Here is a 13,912-nt window from a genome sequence, read left to right as displayed (position 1 = left end):
ATCAGTCAAATCCAGCTCTCTTATAACTGCTTGGAAAGATGACTTACACACCCAGTCATCTTTCGGACAGTCAACAAAGGCAAGGAGCCCAGAGCTCACCATTTCCTTTTGTACAAGGTTCTTGCCTAATGTCAGGGTTATGGAAGCTTACCAAGGGGCGTTGCTGTGGAATGGTTGCACGGGAAAGAGGTGAAGTTGCATAGCGTCTATTAGAGGGCGGGTTTGTTTCGAAGCTGATATACATTTCACACACACAATCATGTAGAAACAGGGCCGGCGGTAGCCAGGGGCCAGGGTGGGCCGCGCCCACCCAAATGTGGGCTGTGCCCACCCAATCAAAAAAAATATGTTTTTTATTTTTTTATAGGTGGATGTCCAGACCCACTATTGGATGGACCTGGGGCCGGTTTCCCGAAGCCTTCTTAGAGCCTTCTTAACGCTACGTCATTGGTAACCCCTACATAGAGTTCCTACTTAACATTTTGCCTGTTTCCCGAAACGTTCTTTGCCACGAATCTCTTTCGTACGTCATACGTTGGTAAGGTTGGTCTGGAGCGCCCTCAGAGCCTTCTTAGCTCTACCGTAGTGATGTTTCAGCTCTCACTTGTGTAATTTAACTAATAAATCCGACTGTTTTTCATATCAAACGGACACAGCGATGACTGTATTTAATAACAAACTGTTAAAAACGATACAACTGTACAGGGTATATCACGTATATTTAAAGTAGGCTATTTGTTATTTTAGCAGAATACCATTCACTCTGATTCACAAAGTGTTCAAACTATATGAACAAGTACTTTTTAGTCATTTAACTGACTTGCAACTGAATGGATGCGATGTCCGTCAATATGAAAATACTTTATACGTGATACACTATAGTCTGCAGTCGGATCGTTTTTATCAGTTTGATATTTAATACAGTCATCGCTGTGTCCCTTTGATATGAAATACAGTCAGATGTATAAGTTTAATGACCCAAGTGAAAGTCCCTGCGATCGCTGTGGCATCGCCAGAGATACAGACCCCCACATATCCTTCCGTTAAAGCACCATGCGTAAAACGGACACAAGTGACATCCCTGTTGTGCATGGAACTGCCACACATTCATGAAGAAAATAATTGCTGGAAACAATCTTAATCTTAATCTCCTCCGCTGTTTCTATATTTTCTATATCTTTTTTTAATCAGTATAGGCAATGGTAGTATGTTCGACCACGGTTAACACTAGAACCTCCGCACTGTGTTCCACACGGCTCGTCCGGCTCAGCTGACAGCAGCCGGGTAGAGTGCGTCGGATCCTCTGCCTCAAAACATGTAAACGTGTGAAAAAATGTATTAATAATCAATTAAAGCTTACCTTAAAATAAGTGTGCCATGTTACTGTTTATTGTATTTAGGATTTTAGCTCATTTGGACGCTGTTTTGACCGTCTGTTTTTAATGATAGGCTATTGGCGATATTATATCTAATTTCAGTTTCCTTACTGACCCACCACGAAACGTGATTAGTGCTCTTAAAGATACTTAGATTATAAAACAAGAGGTCCAAAACACAGATGATGATTAAACAAACTAATTTATGACTTTATATTACACTAGAAATGCATGGGTAGATTTGATTACGCAGCATAAAGAGAACGCTGGCGCTTCTAGTGTTAAATAAATGTTTCGGCCTAGAAGGATTTCTAGCAATCTTTTATCCGCAAAGACTGCAATACGTTTTATAATATAGCCTAGTGCTGTCATGCAGCTGTGCATGAAATGAGCAGGAAATGGAAAATCGAACTCTGAGCAATCGATTTCAGCAGTGTACGAACGACGTAAGGAGTGTTTCTCCTAAGAGACCGTTCGGGAACCACGACTACAGAGGTAAACAACTTTGGTAAGTCATAACGTAGGAGTCTTCGTAGCTCGCTAAGAGAGGACGTTATCGGGAAACCGGCCCCTGTTCATTCGCTGTCCAAGAAAATGTCAAATAAAATTCAGACAATTAATTAATTAATACTAAAGAATATACCATTACCATGCATTGCTTCTAATTGTATTATTGGGTGGGCAGGACTGTCCTGCCTCCAAGTTACCCACCCGCTTATAGTGGTCACTAAAGATAACTGGACAACAGAGTTCTCCTGCTTCGTTCCTCTCACTGCATTTAAATTAATTCATTATATTACAGAAAAATATGTCCCGTAAAAGAAAAAGAGCACCAAGCCCATCCCAGAGGACCCTGCATAATATTTTATTTCAAATGTATATTCTATGGAAAATCCATGTGTCTTTAATTCATTATAGAATCAAATGCTGCAATACATATGGTCATTACAGAAATTTAAATAATATTCAATCAATAGCTATGATGAATATTTAAGAACCATTTTGTATATTGTTGTATATTGTATAAGTCACATATGTTTTAAGGTGGCTGTGCAAAGCTTTATCACCTATAACGACATAGAAAATAATTTTTCATGCTACTTAGCAGTTACCTCTATCCACAGGTCTTATCTATTATTTAGGATGTATTAATATTACATGTATATTAACAATACACTATATTTAATTTTCTTTCTTTATGGCTGTCGTTTTGACCCTTGCACCTGATATTACTGGATATACTGCACACAAAATTAAGACTTGGCGATTGTCGCTCTATATTTGTGTAAAAATATCTTATAATTGGCCGAAATGAAAAAAAAATAGTAAATATCAACACAGATATATTGAACCTTATTGCAGAATCAGCACACACCTTGTCTCTAGCTCTTCTGGGCAACCCAGCAACTATCAATTGTGCCCATCATTGTACAGTACATTGAATCCTCCTAACACATTTAAACTCAAGTGTTTTTTAACGTCGGGAGGATTATTTTTCCAAAGTGCTGAAAAAACAAATAGGAATCACAGACCAGACATGTCCACGTGTATCACTCGGAGCTTCTACAAAGATGTCAGTATTTTGAGGAAACCTACTTGGCTGTAAGCCTGACTGTGGAATAAAAAAACATGTGGCTCTAAGAGCACAACTGATTGAATCTCCTGACTGAGATGGATGGAGGGTATCTGCAGCTTTGTTCAGTGATTTAGCTGTGAGTGAGTGGGCTTTCTCACTCTGTCCAGATTACCTTCCCGTCACATTAAGTAAGAAGGAAACTATACACAGTTGGTCCAGGACAGATTAGCCTATTCAGGACTCGGGACGCATTTTATGAGGGATTCCAAAAACCAGCCGGCACAGTAGTGGCCTATATGCTGCTTCTCCCACATTGGTGCCACTAAGGCAAGACTAAAGTAGTGGAAAGGGAACATAGATTAATAAAATGTATTGACAATGGATAAGATGTTATTTATAAAAATTACAGTATTGTTACAAATGTAGAGCTGGAGACATACTGACTTTGCTATGCACTTTTGTAGAGCTGCAATAACCAAGAATTCCATTCAAATCAATCAAATGATTTTCCTAATTGATCATTACGTCAATGAAATTACAGAAGATTATGAAAAAAGGGCCAACCAAAAATGGCTAATGGTGGCAATCTTTGCATCTACGCATACTGATTTTCATTATCATTTGTATTTTTTGGGGTGTCAAACTATGTCAACCAAAAGTCCAAAACCTTCAGATATTCCACTAACAGTGATACTGAGCAGAGAGAATCAGCAAATCCACACATTTGAGAAGTTCCCCCTACAACTAACAAAGATTTGAAACTAGGCTTAGAGACGCTCTGAGAACACCGGTGCCCTTGCAGCGTTAAACGTACAGATACAAATGACTTTCAGTGGCTGAAAAAAAAAGTGGAAAGTCTAAGCACCATTCAGTCACATAGCTGAGAGCTGAACCCAATGAGCCGCTGGGCTGATTGCTGACTACATTAAGCCTCTTAGGCGGCGCATTGATGAATCCACTCATTGAAATGTGAAGGTAATAGTCTTGACATAGCAAAGACATAACTCACCGACTGTACCTTGCAAAAGTCCCCAAATGACAGCAATTCCCAGGTAGGAAGCCGGTCCAATATGAAAGAGGGACTTTGCTTTTATTACCATCATCATTACTGTATATCATTTCTGAATGTAAAGCCATTTGGTTTCATTTAAATGTAAATCTGGGCACTGAACTGCTGCACATTGTCACCCACGGCAACCAGACTGTGTGATGATTCATTCTGGTACGGGCAGGGGGAAACACGTATAAGAGCCCCTTTACTTTCTCTGAGGGAAAAATAACAGATTTGTCCTTTGTCTGTTTTTCCATGAAAGCCCCTGTACACAGCAAAATAAAATTAAGAAAAAAACTGATATTTGTATTTATTTTTCATCTAGAAAACAAAGGTAGCCACAGTTTTGTGAACCCCTTTGTAATCTGCTTTCTCTATTTTCTTTCATTCCATTTTGTGTTCCTTTTTTTTTACCCAAGGTCAAGGGTGAACTAAAAGCCTGGGGAGAATTGCCAACTCCACATGTCGAGTGAATGCAGTGACAGAGAGCAGACAGGCACACACTGTCTGCTGGCCATGTGGCGACGGTCACCTCAGCATGACATGACACACTTGTGCATCTGTGGAGGAAGAAGATGCTATTTCCTGCTAATGTTCATCTATTGAGGTGACTCCCTTTGATTGATCCCTTATGAGTTTCATGACAAGTGCTGTGCAGCAACACGATGGGGAAAAAGGCCTTTTAAAGATTCCCTGTGGGCCACACCATGCTTACTCACAGCCGTGTTACACAGGATGGAAAAGCTCCTGGGTGACCCCTCGCGTGAGTCTGGCTACCATCAGCCATCGATGCCCCCAAACAAGGCCGCTGACCCGCAAGAGCTCCAACCCGGTTGAGTGCAGTTGGAATACTTTCCTTGCCTGCCCATATAGTTCATAGACACCTGCTGTATCGTCAAAATGGCCTTTGAGACTTACGTGACGTGCGAATAAATGACAACAGGGATGTCAAAGTGAGTTCGGGTCACTGTGATTCCTTCCAGACACAGTGGAAGCATTTAAAGGTGCAGTATGTGAGATTTGTATGTGGTTGGGTCTACTTGTTTCATTAAGTAAGTCAATGGACAGCAAATTGAACCATTGTGATCATCAATTTAACCAGGCTCAGTCTGTAAAGCCTCTGTAAACCTGGTCTAAAATAGTAAAAAATGTATATATGATATCAAAGTCTGGCATCTGAATAAGCTTTTACAAAAATCTGATTGAAAATAAATGTTCATAAGTAGGGGGTGAGTTGTGCAACTTTTTACTCAAGGCGACTTTAAAAGTGAGGCCTTGACAGTAATTTCTCCAACTAAAATATGTACGTATATTTCAGGATGTGGTGCATCACTGGCAACAATAACTTTGGATCTGAAATAAACTGTTCAAGAATATAGCTTTCGGAAAAAAAGTTGTCTTGTGGCTCAACTTGCCCCCGGTGTGGGGTAAGTTGTCCCCCCTTTGGAGAGAATGCCATTGATATACATCTCATACAGTAAACTGTAGTGCTAGACAAATCCATTAGACAATTACAAATTTGAGTAAATAAAGTAAATATTTTACAAAGATTGAAGGCCAACTTTCTTTAACAAGGCCTAGCAGATCTAATGGCTTTACCTGCAAAGCTCACAATGACAAAGTCACCATCATCATCTTTCTGGCCATCTGAACTCTCATCAGAGCAGTCGTTAAGTGGAATGGAGATGTCAGTCACTTCTGAGCTACTTTAGACAATCACTTTCCTTTTGGTGACCAGCATATACAGCCATGCCACTGGTACAACTCTCAGAACTTTACTTCGCAGTAGTGCGTACTGTATAGACTCAAAGTGTAGCATACTAAAACACTAAAACATGTGTAAAATGTGTCTATACAAATTTGTGTATATTTCATTGAACTTCAATGACAATGTGCCTGACCCATTTCAGATGCTTACTATCATGCAAGTAACTCCCCAAATTACATAGAAGGATTTTGTGGATTGGGTTTACAGGTAGCCTGGAAATCCAGACCCTGATATCTTGAACGATAGAGGGTCTGGCCACGATCAATAGTAATTCCCAACTCAAGGGGCGGCTCCTGCATTTCAAATGCCACTGCGCGCAATTGGATAGCACTACAACCAATCAGAGCAATGAACAAGGTGACGTATTAAGCCCCGTTTGTTTAGCGAACAGCGGGATTAACTGTTAAATTAAACTTTTGCTGTGGTTGGTCGGCAAAACAGAACATTCCTCTTACTTGTTAATGAAGGATTTGAGTGCCGTTTTCCAAATCGTTAAGTGTCGAGGCCAAAGCCGTCTCTAAATATCCGCAGCCATCTTTGATGTTTACTATCACGGGCTTCGACGGCGCATGCCCAGCACCATCGTCATCCGGTTACCTCCGCCCCAGAGCACCATACAAAGGGCTCTGGCCCGCCCATATCAGATAGAACCAATTGAAACGTGAGTCCGGATTTCTGGACTTTTTGAAAAAACTTCAATGGAGAGTGTCCAGACCAACAGGCGCAGCAAATTTTATTTGCCAGCGCCTAGTGGCAGGTCTGGAAATGCCAGGCTAGTTTACAGGGGCTTTTAGAAAAAATACCAAGCATTCTCTAATTTCAACTTGTTAGGTGTCAGAGTGTTCTGCTTTTCTCTGTATTATATGATATTTAACTGAATATATTAGATTGATCATTGGATAAACAAGGAATATGAACATGCAACTTTGGACTCTGGAAAAATTATGATGGACATTTATATTTTGCCTTTCATTCAAGACAAAATGTTTAATGAAGAAAATAACTAAATAACGTGCAGATAATTTTAGAAAACCAACACTTCTCACCTGTTTGGCCAATATAAATGACTGGAAAGACTTTATCTTTGCACATAGGAAGCACACTTTGAACAAAATCTACATTCAAACTGTCTCCTTACTTGGCAATAAACAAACCCTCCCACAACCTACAAAGGAAACAAAGTCTGATTACAACTGGTGAACTTTCAACTCTTAGTCTATGATAACTTTGGTATACAGTAGAGCAGCATAGTTGAGGAAGCAAGATTTGAAACTGCAGTTAACTACAATGTCATTCGAGGGTTTCTGAGGTGTCTCAATTTCAAACACTGACAATGGCTAATGATCAACACTTTATAATGTATTCTACTTAACAAATTTACCATTTAATTGTTTTAGTAGCACATATTTGATAAGAACAAAATTGCACTTATGATTGTTTGATCAGCATTTTTATTTACAGTCTAGAATCACTGGTTCCCAAAGTAGGGGTCATAGTACACAGTGTATTAGTTATTGGATATAATCCTCTTGATGTCAGCATATAACAGAAACGGTTACAGAAAGTATGCATTACGAATGAAGGTGTAGGGTTAGAAAGAATGGGCCATTATTCAGGCAATGTCAAGCTGCATGATGGGAATTGTAGGATGATGGGAATTGTAGGTGGAGGTTGCAAAAATACTGTTTATACTGTGTAAATATTGTTTAATTTTAAGAGGTCACAAACCAAAAAATGGCGGGACCCACTGGTTTAAATACATAGCTGCATTAATTATGCAGCCAGTTCTCTCTTTTTCAGATTTTTCATAATGTGCTTTCATCTTTATTGTGCCTTTCAAAGTTTGGGCAAATTATCATATTTGTACAACAAGACATGGCACTGTTTCCCTTTCATGAAGATGAACTCAAAACAATACTGCCCTGTCATAACATTGGATATAGTCACATGAAAGTAGGGGTGTACGGTATAAACGGTATAGAAGGTAAACTGGTATGAAGTTGCGCTATTATATGGAGGAGGAAAGATTCCAACGGCTTCCACTATCACCTAGCAACTCTTAGAACGGCTACTTGCTGCAGTTGGTGTAGCGCTCACAACGTCAAAACCCTGTTCTGCCGTATTGACTACGGCTCTGACTCGCTCTGACTACAGCGATAGGAGGTGATGACATATGTTCTCGAATGCTAAAAATTCTACTCGACCGCCGTAGCCGTCCTCTCAACCGTCGTTGCTTAAAGTCCCTAATATCACTAGTTTTACTTCAGAAGTGTCGTCCAAAACACCACCAAAACATCGCCCGAAATGTCAGAATATGAAGCATGAGACGAGACGAGGAGTAAGGATTTATCCGCTGTTTATTTCCTTCTTTCACATGCACAGCAGCATACAGATTCCGGGAAAAGAACAATAGCAATACTCTCGTGATGACACATTAAACAGCTGTTGCGACCGGCGAATCCCGGCCGTTTAATAACGTGCATAAATTACAGGCTAACTTATTACAGCGATCGGGAAACTCCATGAAGGCTACTTCAAACTCAAACAGGCGATGCAAAACAAACTCAGGGAAAGCACGTTTTAACCGTGTAATGATAGTTTACTGCGGCAACTTGCTCGCTCACACACCAGAGAGAGAAAGAAAAGGAAACTTCACTAAACAGAGGCTCCGGCTGACTGACGTCACGGCCACTAACTGACAGTTATAATGTCATCTGCAATGAACAACTCACATCTTAAAACACTATAAGAAAATAACAACCCCTGTAACCTATAAACTGTGGGGCCTTTTCTACAGAAATGCATTGCATTGCCATTAAAAAAAAAGTCTTACATAAAGAGCGATCAGTTTTTCATACTGCGACCACGAGCGAGTGTTGAACACTTGTTTACGCGCGCCTCAAGATGGTGGGGCTCGTTCTCGTCACAGCCCGGTGAGAAATGCTCCTCGACGTGTACACAGAACAGCACCCGCGAGGGGAAAAGCTTCATCCAGTCGTGACATAAAGAGCGATCAGTCTGTCAAAGTACAAACGTGAGCGAGTGTTAAACACTTGCGCGCGCCAAGAGAGGGTCATGCTGCGCTCCTCACTCATCACAGCCCGGTGAGAAATGCGTCCTCGCAATGAAGCTTGTCCACTCGCGGAAACTGCGCGTGGTTTTCATGTCATTTTTTCATAAAAAATAAACACCACACAAGGAGTTTAAACTGAAATGAAAGTTAAGACATGATAGAATCAGAAACCGATTCTAAAAGAAAAGGCAGCCATCAGAGCATCATCAGCATTCCCGGTGAGTCATAGTCAAATTAAACTTACTATATAGAGTAACTTCATACACAAAAAGTCAGCATAGAGTGCTTTACATATACAAACATATTGACCGAGCAGAACATTTCAGATTGCACAATACATTTTGTTTAAATCCCTCTGTAGGGGAGACCGGGGGCACGTGTAACACTTTTTGGTTTTTGATTAGTCAAAAACATCTTGAACAATTTGGATAATTTATTCTATGTTGTGTTACTACTTGTTAATATAAGTTGTATTTATATTAACAACACATTTTAAGAGTATAGGCCTACAGTAGTAAGTATTTTACCCCTTCACAAGCATTCATTTAAAGATAAATTAATATACCGTGATATAATACCGTTACCGTCTATGCTTCAAATAATACCGTGATATACATTTTAGACCATACCGTACAGCCCTACATGAAAGCTACATATAAACCTCTGCAAAGCCTTTATGGGGTCTTTATTGCACAATTTCTTACAAACACACACCAATAAAGCGTATTATATACCCAATCATGAAGGAGCTGGCGCGTCCCATGCTCAATCTAATAGTCAACTTTCCACACACATGTTCAGTGAATGTTGTGGGCAATGGAGTCGTTATGCTACTGTCGTCTCAATCTATTGCTGCACTCTGGTCAGCTCCATGGACAGACAGACATACAGTGAGTTTAGAACTGTGGCTCCAAAGAGGGGGAGGGGGGCGGGGCCGTAATATCTCATCAAATGCACATAACACACTCTATATCTATGACCTACATCAACAAGAATACAAATCTGTTCTGCTGTTACAGACATCAGGAGGCATAGAACAGGATTCTCAACTCTCACGCAATGAGAGTGAGACACACGCATTTCAGGCAATTCACACGCTCCACGCCACACCTTGCATTTCTCACACAAATTATAACTCTGCCAAACAATTTTTTTTTATAGCTTTGATAAATCCTCACTGTCACCACCATCACCATACGGTTCCGTTAAGCTTTCTCTGCGACGAGCTCTTGGGACCTGTTGCAAGCAGTTACGACCGGGGGCCAAGCCTCCGACACAATTCGGACCCGAGCGTCATCGACCGTGGCGCCGGCCGCTCCCTTCACAGAATCCGGGGATGTAAAGTTTTTGAAGTCTCTCCACTGTAAAAAGAGACACTTTTTTGGAATTGCCGCCCATAAAAATTAAAAATAATCTAATTTTATGAATAAGTCCCGCCCACATTATTATTTCTAGGCCATATTTTTTATATAGACTCAGGTATGCCCCATGATGGTCTCCCTTGAGTTTTAAGCGGCTAGTTATGAGACAACAACTTTTCCCGTTTATGCCTTTTTTTTAACGCAACTAAGGGTAGCACCAACATATGTCTATGCTTGCAATAGGCTATATTTTAGCTAAAACAAAGACATTATACTGAACTGAACTTGTGTTAAAAACGGCAGTTGGGGCGGCAGTAGGGCTGGGCGATATGACGATATCATATCGTGGACGATATGAAAGTGTCTACCGGGAGAGATTTGGCCATACCGTTTATATCGCGGAGAAAAAAAGTTAATGCATAGATGGAGCGGGAGACAGCTGTCCCTCCGAGTCCCTACAGTTACACTGCAGTTACACCGCCGCGCCACACGGGGGCTCTGCTGCAGAGTTCTGGGCTGCAATACAGCTTCTCTACCATGGACATATAAAGAAATGGACACCGTATTGAAACATGGCGCCCATTCATTCCTATGAAAGCTGCTCATAGGCGCAGAGAAGCAACAAGGAAGCATAATCCGGAAATTCCATACGGCCCAAAGCATGACGTAGCGGCATTATGGACCTATCAAGAAAGAGGGCGGCAAGCGTAGCGGACTGGAGGCGGGTGTCTCGTTCTGTAGCATCTAGCCTGGCGAAAACAAACTGAAAGCCGTTAAAAGCCGTTGGGCTAATAAAACGCTTGAGGTGGCGTCTTGAAATGAGAAAACTTACATTTTAATAGTATATGGTCTAAAGATAAGTATGAGCCTATGATTGATATCCAGAAAAAATGTGCAGAGACACAATCTTGTTCGCTGCTTGTACTGTGTGGACAGGGACATCTGCCTACGGGCCGCATGAAAATAAGCTCCACCCCTTACCATGCAATACCAATGGGTTGGCCACATGTCCATGCTGGCTGCTCGGAGAAGGCAGCATCCTGGGGGCCTGTTCTCTACCCGCAACAGAAGAAGCCTCATCTGTTGCTCTAGCTGTCTAGCTACGGTGGTAGTCACGGTGGCAGAGCAGCTGGTTTTAACGGTCAAAAATGTCATCGGGCAAAGGAAACTTGCTTGCTGCTTCAGCGTGCTGTTGCCGTGACGCAGAGTTGGCTTGTTTTAAGCCGCAAACTACATGGGTTAGCTCTCGTGAACTAGCTGGCTAATAATGACATCTTTAGCCTACTCGGGGCTTCACCCCCGTGCTGTTATTGTTGTAATGGTTTTATGTAACTTTAAAATGTCAAACTTGAAAATATTATTTGTGTTGAAGCTGGAGTTAAAGTATTACCAGACATTTGCTCATTAGTTAATTTTGACAGCTTTTTTAAATGAAGATGAGCAAATACTGCAGGAAAATTCAAGTCTTTCATTATTTTGATATAGGCTACTATCAATTGGAAAATGTAGGCTATTTGGTTGATGCTGTCATTTTTATTTTGCACTGACTGACTAAAGCCAGACTGGTGTGGTATTTTGCACCAGTTTCTCTTTTGTATGGAAATTTAAGTTCCAAGCAAAAATTAAAATAATCTAATGTGATTAAAGTTCAGTACGGTTATTGTAATCCATTGAATTTTAAGGAAAAATACTATATTGTGATATATATCCATATCGTGATATAAAATTACCTATATCGTGATATAAGATTTGGTCCATATCACCCAGCCCTAGGCGGCAGTGTCGAAGTGGGTAGGGAGATCGCCTCTGGAGTGCAGGGTCGTAGGTTCGATCCCCGTCTCCCCGCCACATGTCGAAGTGTCCCTGAGCAAGACACTGAACCCCAAATTGCTCCCGATGGTTCAGAGAGCGCCTTGCATGGCAGCTACTGCCATCGGTGTATGAGTGTGTGTATGAATGGGTGAATGTGGTAAGATATGTAAAGCGCTTTGGGGCTGAGCAAATCGGCTAGAAGGCGCTATATAAGTCAAGTCCATTTACCATTTTTATGCTTTAAATTAATAAATAAATACAAAAAAAATTCATGTTTCACACGCTCGCATGGGAAATCCGCTTCTGTCTCACTCTAAACAATTTCCAAAAGTTGAGAACCCTGCATAGAATGATTATTTTTAAAAGATAAGATAAACAATGTCACAGCCCAGATGACAGAAAAGCACAAAGACATTCTTGTGGAGTTGTTCACTTGTCTTGTAACCTCTGACTAAACTGGGCGAGTTTCAGCGCAGTGGCTACGCCTCAATAAAAACCTCAGATATGAAAAGCTCTCATCATCAAATATCACTTGTCTAGAAAAACAAAAGGCTGGTACATTGTATTGTCTTTATGCTACGGCTTGTAGATCGTTTTGTGTTGATTATTGCTCTTCATCAAAATTTAAATAAATAAAAACATCTACATATAATTGGGACAGATGTCCATCTCGTCACAGCTAAATTCAAGTGGATTAACCTAAAAAAAAGAATATTCATACATCAGTGCATTGTCGTTTTCTAAACCATATGGACACTTTAAAAAAACACCAGTTTTCCATGAGAGTGTATGCAGCCCTCCTGTCATTTCAAACATCGTTTTAGGTGCGTCAGTGGCACAATGCTGTTCTTATGTTGTGCCAGAATTCAACATAGACGCCTTTCCCCGCGCCCTACAAACACAGCCATCCATTCTCCCTTATAGTCCCTGACACTGTACCCAGTTCATGATAGCAGGGAGCGGATCGTTTAATTATGAAGACGCGCACACGGAAATGGTAGCTTACACACACCAGTAACTCCCAGAGATATAAAAAAAAAAGCGTTGACATGCCTGTTGCACAGCCTGCTCCTGAACGCATCACCATAGTGTAGTTCATTAAAGACTGCAAGAAGTGAGTGAAAATGGGACAATTAACATCGATCTGAGGGTAATGTGAAAAGAGAAAAACGGTGTGGGGGAACTTGGCAGTGTGAGACTGTGGCTTGGTGAATCAATATCAGAAGCTCTGCTGAGCGTTGTGGAATAAAGGAGTTCCAAAACGTGACAACAAGTCCGATAATTAATAAAAACATATTTAAAAAACACGCTTATTAATGAATGTGCACAGTGGTCCATAAACCTTCAGAAATATCCTGAATGTTTACAATTTACGGTTGAAGCGTGGCGAGCGATGCGTAACCACGAGGATTGCACGAGAGGAATGCTTTTACTGAAAACACGCGAGGGAGAAAAAAGCCTTTCAAAGCCATTGACAACGAAAAGTATAGCCAAGCATGGAGATAAGGACACACACACACACACACACACACACACACACACACACACACACACACACACACACACACACACACACCTCTTACCTTTGGAGATAACAGACACAGTGCAGTAAACAAGGATAAAGAGGCCTGCCATGGAGAGGTAACGTCCTTTGGTCAGCGCACCCATGCCGACGCGTAGCTCTCCAACCACGGGTACGCTATCAGGGTGACGGCGATGCTCCTCTGGGTCTCTGGCGCCTCATCCGAGTCGGACGAGCACCGGCTGTAAACCGGGGAAGGGGACAGTTTGGCGCTCTGGGAGGAGGAGGAGAAGAAGTAGTATTGAATGGCTTACGGGCTGGACTGTTGTTCGGAAGGAAAGAAGCATCTTCACTTCACTTCACTTTTGCCTTG

At 41.2% G+C, this 13,912-nt stretch overlaps 1 protein-coding gene across 1 annotated transcript in view; it reads right to left on the bottom strand.

Moving 5' to 3' along the window:
* The window catches only part of unc5db (unc-5 netrin receptor Db), a gene marked incomplete at its 3' end in the record, with an annotated part of 222,909 nt that extends 209,221 nt beyond the window's left edge, over positions 1 to 13,688 (bottom strand). The window contains exon 1 of the mRNA XM_080046117.1: positions 13,601 to 13,688. Coding sequence (XP_079902243.1) covers positions 13,601 to 13,685 — 85 coding nt within the window. The 5' untranslated portion in view covers positions 13,686 to 13,688. The remainder of the gene's footprint in view (positions 1 to 13,600) is intronic.
* Between the last annotated feature and the right edge of the window lie 224 nt (positions 13,689 to 13,912).

This window comes from Ammodytes marinus (assembly GCF_949987685.1).
Source record: "Ammodytes marinus genome assembly, chromosome: 2".
Lineage (NCBI taxonomy): Eukaryota > Metazoa > Chordata > Actinopteri > Uranoscopiformes > Ammodytidae > Ammodytes > Ammodytes marinus.
Note: the sequence above shows the minus strand (reverse complement) of the source record. Positions and strands in the feature narration are given on the sequence as shown.